The sequence below is a fragment of the Salvelinus namaycush genome, chromosome 8 (assembly GCF_016432855.1).
Source record: "Salvelinus namaycush isolate Seneca chromosome 8, SaNama_1.0, whole genome shotgun sequence".
NCBI lineage: Eukaryota > Metazoa > Chordata > Actinopteri > Salmoniformes > Salmonidae > Salvelinus > Salvelinus namaycush.
Genome location: NC_052314.1, coordinates 57,700,445 through 57,718,049, shown reverse-complemented (window position 1 = coordinate 57,718,049; position 17,605 = coordinate 57,700,445). Strand labels below are relative to the sequence as shown.

Sequence of the window (17,605 nt, the reverse complement as noted above, 5' to 3'; positions counted from 1 at the left end):
ATAGGGCACCGTAGCCCTCTTAAGAGCAGTGTTTTGGCTCTACGCGTGTGTCCCGTTTAAGGCGACAGCAACACAAACAGCCTCGTATCCTTTTGACCGCGAGTTACCTTTCCTCTTCTGAAAGCGGCTGCATTGGCTGCCACTATAAAAGCTTGGAAGAGAAAAAAGGCAGAACCAGAGACACAGAGCAGCGAAGACAATAACGGTCCCGAAAAAGCGAATAAAAAAGCGTAAATTTTACCTTTTCCAATTCAAGGAATTACAATTTATGAACATTGAAGAATTGGAATTTCGCAGCATTAGGGAAAAAGGTCGGTTGTTTTTATTTGTTCGTTTTTGTTGTTTCTTTGTTAAGTTGCTCTGTGGGTGATATGCATTGTGTCATGCAACATCCCAGAGGAACTGTTTTATTTGATATTTACAGAATGGATGTACATGGTTGCGCATGTTTGATTCAGTTTGTAAATCTTTTCAAAACAAAAGCGCATCTTTGCCTCCGCGCCTGTATAGTACGCGACGTCGTTCACAACAATCAACACATGATTTCTAGTGTTTATCCTCCATCAAAGGTATTGAATAACTTAGATGCATTTATGAGATTTTGGTCGGATGGGTAAGATGACAAAGTGTGGGTAGTGTATGTTATGTCCTTTATCGCATATGACCGTATTGTGCTTGATGAATACAGTGTATGGGCTACAGCATCTGCTGCGGTTTATTGTATGGAAGAGTCTGCGCTGCGCTGAATGACCGAGAGTAACCCCTTCCTCTTGAAACAATGAAACATCCAGCATGAAGTTCTGAAATAATTTCGATAATTATATTGCCCTGATATGGTTGACTTTCGATTACAATGAAATAATGCAACGTCTTAGTTTGTGAAATTATGTTTGTATTGTTTTAATAAATGTTTGTTTCTGATTCATTGATGCAGGCTTGATGTTGTTGGTAAAGGTAGCAGATGTTTGCCAGAAAGGATGAGCAATTAGGTTTTATTTTCGGCCCATCGTTGACTATAGTGGTTGTCATATCGTTATTCATTCGTTTTTTTTCATAGCCTGTTTCATCAAAGCGTTGATTAATTTTGTTATTCATCTTTGTAAGATGTTCGCATTCTGAATGTTTTGAGACCGTAGTTGAAAAAATAACAGGCTAAGCTTCTATTGGGGGAAAAAGATGATCATGATATGGATCTGGAACGAGTGAAAAAGGCAATAACCACATTAAAACACTAGAGGAGCCCTCAGCAATTCTGCACCAGGCAACCGCATTGATTCATTTGGAGGGAGGCTGTTGTTTACAATTTGTACTGTAGTGGTTTGTTATGTTATGCGATGAAGCTGATGGAAAAAAGAACGTAAAAACATGGTAACAACCTTAAATGTAACCAATATACGATATGTTCATTTGAACATCTGTTTTATTACGCTGGGACCTGAGGTAAACTATCATTCAGATTTTGCCCAATTGATCTTTTGAATGTGTTTCGTAATGAATAGGCTACATCACTGATGAAATGTTACATGCATAGTCTGCCTGTCCTTCATTCGTCTCATACAGTTTTGGCCTAAGAACGGGATTTACAATTGTTTGAGAGCGTGTTTCATCACCATAGTTGATTGAATAGAGCGTGCATACATTTTCATACTTTTTTTGTTGTTGTTGTATTCTGGTCCCCCGTGGGAATCGAACCCACAACCCTGGCGTTGCATGTGCCATGCTCTACCAACTGAGCCACACGGGACCCAGTTGTGTCATAAAAACTCTGTTGCATCTGGAAGTTTTTAACAATACAGCTGTTTGTATAAATAGATTGTAACAGCATTTGCCTTTTGCTATTTGAGTGATTGCTAATTTCTGCATTGCAATAGCTGGATAGAATTGAAATGTCATGAGGACATCTGGTACTTTAGATATTAAAGTCAATTTTTTTTGCAATTGTGTGGGTGGCACACCTTCACTTGCCAAGTATCCAGTGACTGTTTGTAGATCCAAAAGTCCCCGTGTGTTTTTTGTAACATACACTGAATCTCCCAATCCTGGAAACTGCTCTGATTGGTTAATACAGTCCAGTATCCATTGGAGATCTGATGGTTATATTTGGTTAGACTTTGACCTATGAGTGGCGTGGTGTCCAGTGGACTCAAACAGCCTTCTTCTCTGGTCTCACTGTGCTGTGTGTCTGCAGATGCGGAGCTCAAGAGTTGTAGGAAAGGTCCCTGAGTCTCACTCCTGTGTTGTCACTGTGTTGTCACTGTGCTCTGCAGTCGGGAGCTGGACGGCTGTAGGAAAAGTCCCTGAGTCTCACTGTGTTGTCACTGTGCTCTGCAGTCGGGAGCTGGACGGCTGTAGGAAAGGTCCCTGAGTCTCACTGTGTTGTCACTGTGCTCTGCAGTCGGGAGCTGGACGGCTGTAGGAAAGGTCCCTGAGTCTCACTGTGTTGTCACTGTGCTCTGCAGTCGGGAGCTGGACGGCTGTAGGAAAGGTCCCTGAGTCTCACTGTGTTGTCACTGTGCTCTGCAGTCGGGAGCTGGACGGCTGTAGGAAAGGTCCCTGAGTCTCACTGTGTTGTCACTGTGCTCTGCAGTTGGGAGTTGGACGGCTGTAGGATAGGTCCCTGAGGCGAGATGGCCATCTCTACTCAACTGGGCTTACTGCTGTGGAAGAACTTCACCTACAGACGGAGACAGACAGTAAGTAGCTACTACAAAATAAAAGTCCACCAACCCTACGAAGGTTCTGTGAGATAAGGGGAGCATGTCAAGGAAAGTTGCCGGGGAAAAGTGGAAAAAATAAGGGTTATTGGCTACGAGGTTTGGTAGCTATACAATGTGTTACTATTGTGGTTTGTGTGGCCAATGCACACAGAAAAATAGCATTGTCTATGTATTGGTAAAAAGGGTGATATTGTAAAAAAAAACAACACTTGAATGAACTTGATCCTTTGACTCATTGAGGATGTTCAGACTGTAGAGGACGTCAACGTAGCAGAGAGTCAATGTAGTGATGGTGTCTCATAGCGTGGAGGAGTCTTAAGTGCTCTCTCAAGTGCACGTTTTCCACACAAAGGGTTTTGATTCTGGAACATTTTAAACAACACTGTCACCATGTCTTATCATGTCATCCAACTGTTAAACCTCGAAATCTCTCAGAAGAATCTAAGAACCAGGTACATTTATAGAACATATCCCCGGCCTCCATTTGACCAATCATCCTTTCGTCTCCCGTCTCCCATCCCCCATCCCGATGCTCTGTGAGTCTGGGGCTGGGAGGACAGCAGCTGTTGTGAACATATGTCCACCCAACCAACACCCCTCCCTTCCCACTCCCAGCCCTAGCTAGGATAAAGATTATAATATATTTGCCAACAACAGCTGATAAAGCCCTTAATGGCTGCCTGACACCCCAATAAGGGTTTGTGGAATGACCCACTTCCATTGTATAGCTGGACCAGTCCATTCTAAAGGGGATCCTAGATTTTAAAATAATATTTTTGTAATTGATGAAATGTCTCATTTAGTATCAAAATGATCCATCCAACATAGTCAAGAAATTGGTAACCTGGATTGTAGACTAAAGTACACAAAGAAAGCTTAGAGGTGGGTTGTCTACTCCAGGACAGTGGTTCGCAACCTTTTTCAGTTATTGTACCACCAAGTACCAAGACTCTCATAAGTCTTCTCAAGTACCTATTCTAGTACCCCTGGTTGGGAACCGCTGCTCTAAGACACTGAAACATTCAGTATTTTTTTGCGACAAATTGTTTTTACATCCATGGCCACCCTACTTTGCAAACAATTTCAGGTTCAAAGATTCCTCCTTATCTGTCATTTTGCCCCGAATAAACTCCACATGATTGTATGATTGAAATCTCTAAATGGGTTGTTCTGTAGGGAGACCAGACATCCTTACTATGGCATTGGTTTCACTGTTTGAATGCTGTTTGTCCTGACTGAGTTTCAGTCTCTCATCGACCTTCTGAACTTCCCTTTCAGCTCCAGCTAGTTATCGAGATAATATGGCCGCTCTTCATCTTCTTCATCCTCATATCTGTGAGGATGCATTACCCGCCCTACGAGCAACATGAATGTAAGTAGCCCACACATACACAGAGTGCCTGAATTCACAGTGTACTAGCCTGTGAAAGACGATTTTCTGTCTTCTGTAAATTTGAAGGACAATAAAGCTTTTAGAATTTGAATTGAGCTCAAATCGACTCAAATCTAGCCTTGTCTATTCGCACAGTTATAATGAGGCAATTCAAGAATAATGTTAGTGTCTCGACTGGGTAAGCAGTGACGTACTAGAGACCTCATGACATTTGGTCCGAATACTGTTTCCCGTAATCATTTGTTCCCATTTCCCGTTCTTTGTAGTCAGATGAGTCAGAGATCACAAGATGGAGGACAACAGGATTCCAGACAGTTGTCCTCTATATCATCAGCCACTATTGTTTATTGAGTCCAAGACTCATAGGAAAGCAAAGCAATACAGACAAAAGATACTTCAGGGAAAGAGAGAGCTCATCATTTTTAAAGGACATTACTGTTCATATCAAAGACAGATAGTCACAACAAAACAGTGGAAGGCAGGACATTCCAACAAGAAATGTGTCTCAATGGATTTAGTTATTCTAGAATCTAGAACAATGGATAAGGGGAAACAAATTGTGGACTGAGTGAACACTTGTGGAAATGTTCCATAGGCCTCCTGGAAAGCAATATATTTTTTTTTATTGTCCAAGAAATGTCAATGCAGAGAAGAGTACGTTAATGGCCTTACCTGCCATTACTCATCCCAAGCCAATGTCCTCCCTCTATACTCTTTTCTTAAAAACATCCCACTCAGTTGGTCAATATCCCACTCAGTTGGTTAATATCCCACTCAGTTGGTCAATATTTGATATATTGACCCGCTGGCCTTTAAAACTCCTGTAGTACACAATAACAGCTCTGGGAACTTACTTACACAGGTAATATATTATCAATGCTGATGTACTTCATTTAAGTGTAATTCTATTTCCTTTGCATTCCACTTTGTGAAAGATCCATTGATCGTTAATTCAATGGAGTCAGTCAAGAAAAGCCTGTTTCCTGGAATGACCGGTGTACAACATTTGCCTATTGTATCTTGGCAAACTCACATTGAATAACGTTGTTAATGAGAACATGATAATAATTCTTAGAAAACGTCAACTCCGACAAACCTGTTGATGACATTTTAAAGATGTTTTGACATAGTTAGAAGCTAAAGTGGAATTGTTTATTTCTGTAAAATCAGAGAGTGAAATGAAATTGAATTATTGCAAAATTCACCTGAACGCAATAATAAATTAATCTCCATTAAATCTACTTCCTGAATTCAAATGTATACCAGTAAGACTCCAACAACACTGGACTGTGTAGTATGTTTGTTTACATCAATACAGTATGGACGTCAGTAGAAGGATGTATAGCTACTATACTTTCTATTGCCCTCCTTATCTCTATCTTGTCAATACAGGTCTCCAGTAAAGATCTTGGTTGCATCTCCATTGGCATCCTATTCCCTTTATAGTGCAGTACTTTTGACCAGGGCCCTTAGGGAATAGGGTGCTATTTGGGATGTACATACTGTATTTCACCAGGTCAGAAGGCTCTTTGCCCTCATATATAATACAGATATACACTGAGTGTACAAAACATTTGGAACACCTGCCTAATATTGAGTTGCACCCCCTTTAAATTCATTGGGCATGGACTCTGCAAGGTCTCGAAAGCGTTCCACAGGGATGCTGGCCCAAGTTGACTCCAATGCTTCCCACAGTTGTGTCAAGTTGGCTGGATGTCCTTTTGGTGGTGGGCCATTCTTGATACACATTCTTGTTGAATGTGAAAATCCCAGCAGCGTTGCAGTTCTTGACAAACTCAAACCAGTACGCCTGGTGCCTGCCATACCCTGTTCGAAGACACTTACATTTTTTGTCTTGCCCATTCACCCTCTGAATGGCACACATACACAATCCATGTCTCAATTGTCTCAAGGTTTATAAATCCTTCTTTAACCGGTCTCCTCCCCTTCATCTACACTGATTTTAAATGGATTGAATAAGTGACATCAATAAGGGATCATAGCTTTCACCTGGGAAGTCTATGTCATGGTAAAAAGCAGGTGTTCAAAATGTTCTGTACACTCAGTGTAGGTTGGATAGCAGGCCAGTAGGCTAGACTATTAAACTCTGTGTATGATACCTTAACTGTGGAATGTGAAAGGACAATTCAAGTGTCACTACAATGGCACTGCTTTAAAAAGTCCAGCAGGCTTGTCAGACACACACACACACACACACACACAAACATTGACAAAAAGGAAAATGTGAATACTTCTATAACATCTTGTTTTGCAGAATGGGCACGTCACCATTTTGTTGACGGTCAAACTTGTCACTAGTCAACTCGGATGTAAATAGTAATACTTGATTTCACCTACTGAACTCAACAGTATTGACCTCAGGACTGGGTCACACTGTACCGTCCCAGTCTAGTTGATTGCTTCACAATCTGCCGGGCTTTATAACTAACTACTGTACAGTAGCTGTGACAACCTCTTCTGACCCGTCACTGAAAGTGAATGCTGATCCAAAGGTCACATGAGTCATGTGGTTCACCGATGCAATTATTCACCAGATACCCCCCCACGGGGGTCTGACTGTTGTCTATGGTACGGAGTTTGATGTTGCGGACAATGACGATCTCTCTTGGTCTCCGTCCCAGATGGCCCCCTATTCCCTACATAGTGCACTGCTTTTGACCAGAGCACCTGCGGAATAGGGGGTCATTTGGGATGCAGGCTTGGTCTCTCTGTTAGATAACACGGTTCTCATGCTAAACAAGATGTTCGCCTGGCTGTCCTTTCGATCTTCTGAATTGAGCCAAGCTGAAATGGAGTTTCACTCAGTCCTCCTTGCTCTGCCACTGTGAAATGTTGGGTGACTGACTAAAGTATCACAATTACCCAACCTAATCATTTGACTTCAGTGGCCATCTGGGCAGTTACATAGAGAGATATTGTGACATAGAGTGGTGTCGATCATTGAACTTCTCTATCTCCCCCTCCCCCCCCCCCCCCCCCCTCCAGGCCATTTCCCTAACAAGGCCATGCCCTCGGCGGGCACCTTGCCCTGGGTGCAAGGGATCATCTGTAACGCCAACAACCCCTGCTTCCGCCACCCCACACCAGGAGAGACCCCAGGGCTGGTGGGCAACTTCAACGATTCTATGTGAGTTCATCCCGGGAAAATTGGCCCTTTAACATTTGATAGAATGATTTGATTAGTCATGTCTATGACAAACAACCAAGTAAACAATGTAAGCTAAGACATTAAAAGATTGAAATAATGGACCATGCCACAAGGAGCATTGTTCCTCCTTTCAGACCCTCAACCCCAGAGGATCAGCATGTGTGTTTTACCACCGTTGTTCCTCACATCGTCTAATCGCCTCTCTATGAAACACAGAATCTCCCGCCTGTTCATCGATGCCAAGAAGATCCTCCTCTACAGCCAGAATGACAAGAGCTTCGAGGGCTACAAAGTTCTGGTGCGGGCTCTGAGGAAACTACAGAGCAACACGGCAGGTAGGACAGATCCCATTACATAGACCCTGAGCTACAGACTTAAAGATGCATCCGACTGGGCCAAAAACTGGTTGAATCAACTTTGTTTCCATGTCATTTCAACAAAGTAAATGCAATGCGATGACATTGAATCAATGTGGAAAACTGATTGGATTTGCAAAAAGTCATCAACATGCAGGAATTTCGTCTTTTTTCTTAAATTCAAAGACATGGTGACATTTTTTGTTGATTTCACATTGAATTCTCGCTAGTTGACAACTTAACCAAATGTAAATGAAAACTAGACGTTGAAATGACATCTGTGCCCAGTGGGATGTACATGGATAAACTTTTTTATTGATGCACCGTCCATATATTTACGCTGATTTATATATTTGTACGTATTGTTTAAAGTACTGCATGACATCACATTTTATGTATGTTTCTGGGTGGACATTGATGTTACTGAATCTGATCCGAAGCCTGTATCCACATGCATACATAGGCCCTGAGCCATAGACGTATTGCACGCATACTGATCTGGGTTTGGTTAGCTTGGTTTTTCAGTAGGTAGGTATGATCACCTATCTGTACATGCCTTATAGCTATAGACGTAGGACACACGCTGTACACTTGAAGCACATAGTACTGAACTTGAGACTTGTTTGACGGTTTCAGTCCTCGTTTTCCTGGGGCCATACGGTGCAGAGAGTTCAGAGCAAATGGCATGCTTAGATTTTAATGGCCTCCATGAAAACCCAAATTCCTAATGCGAAGAAAAGCAGATTACTGGGGACCATACAGCTCCTAATCAGAATGGGGCCTTTTGGCTCATAATGGAGGGCAATGGGTGCAGGTTGGCAGCGTAGAAATAGAATTACTAGAATGGACGTTCTCATTCCAGTCAATGTTCTATGATTCAGTGTACCCATGAGTGATCCAGTCAAACAACGCTGTGGTCTGAGGGGCTTTGTTAGCCTGGTCCCAGATCTGCTGGGAGTTGGCTTGACGGCACAAACAAATATGGGACCAGGCTTTGTCCCTTCTAGTAATTAGATTTCTATGGTTGGCATAGCACTGGTGTAATCAGTCCATGCCAGTCCTGGGGTGGGGAGGTTGCTGCTGGGCCAACGGGGGGGGAGCGCCCATGTCCTGTTCTATCTCTTTAAATGGCAGGAAGACCTCCCTGGACCCCACCCATCACAACAGGATACAGATTTAAACAAAGTGGCCCTTTTAATGTTTTGACTGCTGTGTCTGAACTGGACCAACCCTGGGCTTGGAATGTGTCTGCATCCTGTTTGAGGATCATTATGTGCTCTAGTCTCCCCTCACGTTCCTGTCCATCTCATTTTAGATGGTGAATAAGTAATCGTATTAACGGCATGATAAAACTGCATACCATTGAAAAGAAACTCCTGCACACTGCTCCACAGATTTAATGGGTACCGTATGTTCGCTTTTGGCTCTTGCTGAGCGGCCATTTTCAGAGTGGAAGGTACATGGGGATGTCATGACCTTGGCCCAGGAAGAGGGGGAAAGGTCTTCGAGGATATCAGGTTGATGATAGTATCTTTCCCTTGCATGAGTCTTGAGGTGTCCCAGTCCCCACACACCTACATATCTGCCATACATATTACCTACCCACCGGGCAGAACGCGTTGAATTAACATTATACCAATGTCATATTTCAACGTACAACTGACATGGACTATTAATCGACTTTTTTGGTTGAATTGGCTTATTATGTAATATCAACTGCTGGATGAGCCTCATGGCATGTCGTCAAGGTTAACGCTAACACCGCTGTTAAACCATCAAGCTGACGCATTTTAAAGATAACAAATGTCATTCATTATTACATAAAGGAGCATAAATGAACTGTGTCTGTGGTAACCATACTATCACGATTCTATATCTAACCAAAGAGTAGTTCAGAGATTAACATAGGCCTACCACTACAAGATGAATCGCTTCAAAACACTGACCCCATTTTGGTCTGGATAGAGAAAAGGTGTGAAAAAGTATTTCACATTTCCACTCCAACATGCATTTATCGTCTATCTACTCTTGCAGTATCACTTCCCACCTAGGCTTCCTTCCAGAGGACTCGAGCACAGTTAAGATATGACCTGAGATATTCAGGTCACGAAGACCGTGTCAACACTATTGCGTAACAGCTCCTTCCAGCATAATTATGTTGTATGCAAATTAAAACGAGTCACGTGAACAGTCTGGCCAAACGTGGAGAAAGGTGTCAGTGTTAAAAATACCAGTGTTCTAATATCAAGACTTGGAAAAGCAACCAGTGTTACAATTGGTTACGTCAGTGTTCAAAAGGAGTCTCGGAGCAGATCACAGCTCTGCATTGACCCTCTGTAAAATCCTTCCCCTATATAAAGCCTTACAGTGAAGTGCCGTTATGTCAAAGGGGAGAAAGTTCATGTTGTTGTTAGAATTAGTGCCTCGTGTCACAACAGAAGCACTTTAATCTTATTCATGAAACATATCCACTTCTCACGAAATCCACAGACTTTTCTCTTCTCTCGCTGTATGTTTTATATGCTAGACATCGTTAGACTGCTGCCTGCATTTCTCTTTTTGGGTTTGTAGCAAAAACTAGCTTTAATGTAATCGGTTGATGTGTCAGCCAGACTGACTGACAGGCTTCCTAGGTGGGTCGTTTGTTCTTTCGAAGGTCGCTAAACTATTCTCTTCACACTGACGCGCGGATGCACGCACACACAATTCTCCTTCTCAAAGAGGTCTGGCTTGCCTAGTGTCCCACATTCTTTGTCCTTTTCCCCCTGTCGGTCGGTCAAGTTCCAGATCAGTCAGACTCTCATTTCCCGTTTTGGTTCTGTTGAATAACACCACAGGCAGCTTCTTTCTCTCAGGATATTAGACTGTCAGTCAGGACAGTCGTCTTCTGTGTCCCAAATGGAATCCTATTCCCGGTATAGTGCAGTAAGTTTGTTCCACTTCTTCAATCAACCTGAAATTATCTGTAGCCAACTGTCATTTGTCATACTTGGCAAAGGCAGCCATTTTGTTTGTCTGATTGTAGGTTGTTTGTTGAGTCAGTGAGGTTTGGGAACAGGTGAATCATCAGTCTCCTCAGGTCTATCAAGTATTACTCACCAGAAGCTAGGGCAAGTAGTGACAAGCCTGGATGCCAGTCTGCCTCGTATTGTTGTAGCCTACTTGTTATTGTTTTGGTAGGTCAGAGACACAGCATAGTCACCACCTAAGTCACGTGCAGGGCTATCCCTCTTTCTTGTATGGCGGTACTCTCAGTAGTTAGGGGCCAAGTGCAGACAGACAGTACCTTTAGGGGCTATCCCGCTGGTCTTTCATGGCAGTACTCTCACTCAGTACTGTTGTTAAGGCACATCTCCAGTCTCTTGTTTCCTGAAGTCAGGATGATTAGAGCTCATGACCACTCCTTGGTTATTTGCTCTGGGGTCGTCTCTATGCTCTGGGGTCGTCTCTATGCTCTGGAGTGGTCTCTATGCTGTGGGGACGTCTCTTCAACACACACCACGACCCCCCTGACCTGCTCCCAGGAGCCTCTGGGGCAGCTAAGTGTTTCCTGTCTAGATCGTGTTACCAGTTGAGTTTTACCTGGAACCCAGAAGGGTTCTCCTACAGGGACAGACAAAGTTGTAGGTATAAGTTTTCTTCAAAAAGTATAGGGTTAGGAATAGGGTTAGGGTTCTGACCAGGAAAAACTCCTTGGCCCTAGTTCGGGGTGAAACTACCTTCTAGTAACCCCCCTTCCTCCCTCCAAGGGGTAATGTTCCTACTTTACCATGTATCCGTCAGCTACTCTTGTCACTGTGCTAACTAACGCAACACAAACACAGAGATGCTAATGTTTAAGTAAGGAGATTTCCAATTCAAGCTGGGCAGGGAGGGACGGGGCAGAGTGAAAAGTGAGGAGCCCAGAACTCTAGCCCAGTATTTGGGCCAAAGTGGAACGCCCTAGAGTAACCCCGGCTGCGGAGTGCCAAGCAGCAGAGTGCTGAGCTGACTTCAACTGGTTTTTAAGCGGAGATGACTTCTCTGGAATGTTCTGACCCAGTGAACACAATAGCCCTCAGAGCAGGGTAAACTGGGTCCATGATATCTCTCCCCTCACTGTATCACTCCATTCTGTCCATGCCAGTGTATTAGTATAACATTTATACTATACCATATTATTGAGGACTTTACAGTTTTCAACCAAAGAACCCTGTGTATTTGGAGTTTCCCCAGATAATAGACTATCATTTCTTTATTCAAGACGATGAGTTTCGATGCTAAATCACAATTGTATCCATAAAAACATATTTCTGTCTTTTAAATAGATCTGTTTCTAATTATGCAGCACGGTGTTCCTAGTCAGTCTGTTGAATGTGCATTCCATCATCCCATTCCAGGTTTCAAGCTGAAGGACTTTCTCCGCGATAAGGAGACCTTATCGTCGTTCCTGCATCGCAACGCCTCCCTATCCCATCATGCCGTCCAGCAGATTGTAGAGGCTGACCTCAACCTAGAGAAGGTAAACATATTCACTGTGTGAAGAGTGCTTTTTTAAAGGTAGTCATACATGCCATGACCTTGGTTTGCTGGTATTTGACACGCTGTAACTATATATATAACGTGAGACGGCTACACTTGTAACGCCCTGTTATGAAATCATAAGGGGGGGTGGTGTTGCGGAGAGAACCAAGTCTTTGGCTCATATCATCCTCTTTCTCAGGGAAAATAATTCAGCTCAGTTTCAGCAGAATTCATCACTGTCTGTAGTTGGAGGGCAGTAGTCACATGATTTAGCTCCGCCCTCCGTCTCTCCTCCATCTTCTGTCTGCCTCACAGTGAGCATGTGCAGAGAGGGGCTCACTCACACGCGGTGGATCTATTAACCGTATCACCACCCACCCCTGGGGATGTTTTATAACCCATCAGCCCCCTCTCTCTCTGGCCTTTTTCCACAGATAGTCCGGGATGGTCCTACAGTACATTGTAGAAATGTTCAGGGGATTTTAGTCCGGCTTTCTGTTGAGATACATTTCTTCTTCTGATATGAAGAAAAAAAATTCATCAAGGAAATCAATTTGCGTAAGGGATATTTGGTATGGTAAAGAATTTGGCAGTATTATCCACACAAAAAAACAGTGTAGCCTTTAATACCCATAGGTACCTAGTAGTGCAGTTATCTAACAGTTTGTCCCAGGTTCAAAAGTAACCTGTGATGCTGAGGGTCAAGGTCATTAAGGGAGTCAACTCATTACTCCTCCACTCTACTCTACAGTTACACAGAAAGAATGTCCTGAAGCTGTCTCAGCCAGGCTATCATGTAGTTCATCCCAGCTTGGATGTGGTAATACAGGACACATTATTATTCACCGCAGCAGCTTCCCTCTGCCTCCCTCCCTTCCTCTGCCTCCCTCCCTTCCTCTGCCTCCCTCCCTCAGTCAGCCAGTCTGGACACATGTGCATTGTATGCGCCTCAGACCGGTGGGCCCTTCGAGCTATGCCTCCCTAAGTGGAAAAAACAAGTCTCTCCCATGCATGACTGAAAAGCTGCACAGTGCACATTTTTCATATGTTAAGTTGTTGACCATGTTGTGAGATAGCTATGACCATGTGGAAATGTAGAATTATGAAATTAGATTTTTTTTATGGGTCATTCCGCAAGCAAATAGTTTCCTGGAATAGAATTTTAAAGAATTGGGTTTCCAGAGTGGTTCTGATAGGTTAGAAATAACGTTCCCCAAACATCTTTGTTTGTGTTGAGTCATAGGAACATTTGGTAATGCCTCTGGAGCACGTTTTGGTTTTTGCCCTAGCGCTACACAGCTGATTCAAATAATCAAAGCTTGATGATGAGTTCATTATTTGAATCAGCTGTGTAGTGCTACGGAAAGAAACTAAACGTGTCACCAGGACTGAGTTTTGGGAAACGCTGCCCTAGAGGCAGTAGTACTGCCAGCAGAGATATAACAACAGCTTTCCTGTGATGATATATGATTCAAAACATATTTGCAAAATCATTCCTGACTAGGCATTCATCGTGAAAGTTGTTACAGTTAAAACATGAAATCACAATTCTCCCCGACATCCCCGCAACACACTTTTTTTGTTTGTTTCTCGACTGCGAGAACTTGATCCCTGAAATATCATTTCATGTTATCTACCAGGTCCTGATTGGAGGTTTCGGCGTCCATCTTAGAGATATGTGTAACACCACTTCTCTGGAGGAGTTTGTGACCATCTCCGACAATAATGTGTCACGGCTCACTCAAGACATCATCTGCAAGGCCTCCCCTGATTGGCTGAACAAGGCCCAGGACCACTTCCTGTCCAACCTGGACTTCCTAAAACCCATACGGGTAAGAAACACTTAAAATACTAACACTTTTTAAAACTTAACACGGAACACTTTAACACTGGGGGCTTTAACACTGAACACTTTAACACTGGGGGCTTTAACAGTGAATACTTTAACACTGGGGGCTTTAACAGTGAATACTTTAACACTGGGGGCTTTAACAGTGAACACCTAATAACACAATTCCATAGGCCTAGCAAATCTTCATTTGTTCAATGAATGTATTATTACACTATTGGTCAGTCAGACAAACTGAATAGGCTTTTCCCTTTGCACTCACTTTTACACAAAGCACACTTTATGGCGGGATAATGTAGCCTGCTGACACCAAGCCTTCTTTCTTCTGATAAAGAGAACATCATGTTCCCTGACATGATTACCATTTAGGGTCAGGAATTATCAATCCATATTTCTGTACAAGATTTCTGTTCTTATTTCATAAGAACATAAGTCCTGTTCCTGTCACAAAACATTAGCTTGACAATGAATGCGTCTCTTGTCTCTTTCTCGTAATGGGAGTTGGAGAGGCCGTGAACCCTGCTCTGGCAGATGTTTGAATATAGACTTTTGACAGACACACACACACACACACACACACACACACACACAGACACACACACACACACACAGACACAGACACAGACACAGACACAGACACAGACAGACAGACAGACAGACAGACAGACAGACAGACAGACAGACAGACAGACAGACAGACAGACAGACAGACAGACAGACAGACAGACAGACAGACACAAAGGAAAATACAGTGTGTTAATTTCAACAATAATAGGACACAGTGAATAGAATCACTGTACACCTCAGATAACCGTCACACTTGGATGCAAATAGAGGAGTGATCCATTTTAGCTGACCCAGTTTTGTTAGCTAAGTCAGAACTCTCAGTCCGGTGTTGGGACAAGCTTTTGGAAGGTGCCAAAGTGTACAGAACAGTCTGCCAATGAAAATGCTGTCGCAATGGTCAACTAACACGGGAGAAAATGTTGTAAATATTTGTCGAAATATCATACTGCTGAATCAGCCGTAATTTCAAACCGGTGTTATGGTGATAATATTTGTTCTAAAAAAGACCAATAGGTTTCCCTCCCTAACAAAATAGATCAGGGATATTAGACTAGTATAAAGTAAACGACTTCTCTTGTACTGATATAGGCCCTGATCCAATATCCACATCATACAACTACACATAAAATTAAGCCTTGCATTAGGCTTGCGTTCTAAGTGGTACACTAATATGGACAATGGAATGCAGCAATATTGGACCTATAAGGAAAGCTGACCCCAGACCTGTACTTAGTGGCTAAGGTGCGTCTGAAATGGCACCCTTTTCCCTATGTAGTGCAATATATAAGGAATACGGTTACATTTCAGATGCACCTTAGCCACTAAGTACAGGTCTGGGGTCAGCTGTGAGAGTGCAGCAGCTCACATTTCAGCGGCCCTCTTGTGACAGTCAATAACAGATGAGGTTGAACAGGAACCCCTCTCTGAAGTGTCCCTGGAGAGTGTTTGTTCTCATGTCTTTTATCCCCCCTCCCCCTCTCTCCCCTTTCTCCCTCATCCTCCTCACCCACAACAGAAGGATGTGAAGTCCGACCCTGAGGTCGTCCAGAAGGTATCCGTGGCAACCGACGGTCTGCTAGAGAGCTTGGGAGCGCTGGCTGTAGAGGTAGGTGCTGTCTGTCAGACACACACACACACACACACACACACACACTAACATGTATGTTTCAACGTACATTTCTGGGTCTGCATCTGTTTTGGATAGTCTTAAACAACCCTTGAATCAACCTGCCTTATCAGTGAACTCATTTGAATGTAGGCCGAAAGCAACCACTAAGATAGCCATCAGTTGTAGCAGTGGTCTGACAAAAACAGGTCCTCCCGCTACACATCTCTGGACCGCAATGTGCAAACAAAACCCATCTGTCCCCTCAATAATAAACAAGCTAGCTTGGTGCTCTGGCCCTCACAAAATGGCCACCTCAAATGGCTGTAACCCTGCAATTTTGTACACAAGGTTAGTCTTTCACAACAAATCGACTGTTTAGTGTCATCAGTCCAGTTGGTAGCAGTCCAGGTCAGGACATGGCCAAACCGCAACGCTATCCCTCCGTGGCATCTGCACTGTCAACATAGCTAACTGCCCCCAACATATCAGACCCAGTTCTGGAGTAACCAAATCTGTGCTAGCTACATACAGAAATGTCCACTATGGGGCCTCCCGAGTGGCGCAGCGGTCTAAGGCACTGCATTGCAGTGCCTGAGCCGTCACTACAGATCCGGGTTCAATCCCGGGCTGTGTCGCAGCCGGGCGCACAATTGGCAACGCACAATTGGCCCAGCGTCGTCCGGTTTAGGGGAGGGTTTGGCCGGCCGGGATTTCCTTGTCTCATCGCACTCTAGCGACTCCTTGTGGCGGGCCGGGCGCAGTGCACGCTGACACGGTCACCAGTTGTACGTGTTTCCTCTGACTTATTGGTGCGGGTGGCTTCCAGGTTAAGCGAGCAGTGTGTCAAGAAGCAGTGAGGCTTGGGTGGTTCGTGTTTCGGAGGACGAATGGCTCTCGACCTTCGCCTCTCCAGAGTCCGTACGGGAGTTGCAGCGATGGGACAAGACTGTAACTACCAATTGTGGAGAAAAAGGGGTAAAAAGTACAAAGACATAAAAGTACAAAAATGTAAGTAATGTCGAATACAATACATGGCTGGGAAACGCTGAGAGACTTAGCAGGCTGTACTAGGGGAAAAGACTACAATAGATCACCTTGTCACGAGACTCTCAGCTCCCTGTCCCCCCCCCTTCTCAATCTCTCCTCCTTCCACCTCCCCCTTTCCCCCTCTCTCCCTACCACCTCCCCTCTCTCCAGCCACAGTACTGCTGAGTTGGCGGAACATAAGGAAGCCGTCAGCTGTGGGAAAAAGAGGTCGTTCCCACTGATGTGTTTAGCATACACTCTCTGGCAGAACTGTATGTCCCTGTATATCCATCTGGCATACTGTATGTGTCATCAGAGGAAATCCATGGACAAAGATAAGTCCCTTAAAAGAATGATGGAATGATCCCCTCCCTACTCAACAAGTCAAACAAGCAGCAATGTTACAAGGCAAGAGAAGCTACCGGTATGAATGTCTCAAAAACAGAAAAATACACTTTTTCCACCTTTATTTAACCTCAACCACAGCTTTTTGCCGTGAGCTGCTTTTGTTCCCTGGTGTGAGAGGGAAGAAGCTTAGTTAGCCTCGTAGCTAACTGAGCTGTCTCGGCTCAGAGACATAACCTCTAGTAACCTCTCTTCAGGCTGGAGGCACGAGGTGTTGGAACAGACGCAGCCTTCCTCAAATGACTCGGCCTGTTTGCATGCTATATGTCTGGCCCGCGGGGCGTGAGGCAGAGAGACAGGCACAGACAGAAAGAGAGAGAGAGGCTCGGTCACCATTCTCACTGTATACGGAGAGCTCTACTTGAGGTGGAGTGGAGAAAAAACCTTCCTCCCATCTCTTCCTCTCGTCCTCCCACTGGCTGCCCTGTTCTATCTTTGTGTGTTTTTGGAGCTGAGGAAGCATGTGACTTGCTGAGGCGGCTGCCGAAATCAGCTGCAACCACAGAACACTG

At 44.0% G+C, this 17,605-nt stretch overlaps 1 protein-coding gene across 5 annotated transcripts in view; it reads left to right on the top strand.

Moving 5' to 3' along the window:
- Nucleotides 1-183: 183 nt before the first annotated feature.
- The window catches only part of LOC120052909 (phospholipid-transporting ATPase ABCA1-like), a 39,787-nt gene continuing 22,365 nt past the window's right edge, over nucleotides 184-17,605 (top strand). For 4 of the 5 annotated variants that reach the window (XM_039000129.1, XM_039000128.1, XM_039000127.1 and 1 more), the window contains exons 1-7: nucleotides 2,177-2,693; nucleotides 3,996-4,089; nucleotides 7,117-7,258; nucleotides 7,496-7,614; nucleotides 12,015-12,136; nucleotides 13,779-13,970; nucleotides 15,570-15,659. In XM_039000129.1, the coding sequence (XP_038856057.1) occupies nucleotides 2,628-2,693; nucleotides 3,996-4,089; nucleotides 7,117-7,258; nucleotides 7,496-7,614; nucleotides 12,015-12,136; nucleotides 13,779-13,970; nucleotides 15,570-15,659 (825 nt within the window). In that variant the 5' untranslated portion in view covers nucleotides 2,177-2,627. Of the gene's footprint in view, nucleotides 312-2,176; nucleotides 2,694-3,995; nucleotides 4,090-7,116; nucleotides 7,259-7,495; nucleotides 7,615-12,014; nucleotides 12,137-13,778; nucleotides 13,971-15,569; nucleotides 15,660-17,605 lie in introns of those variants that run through there. The other variant, XM_039000126.1, reaches the window with a different exon arrangement.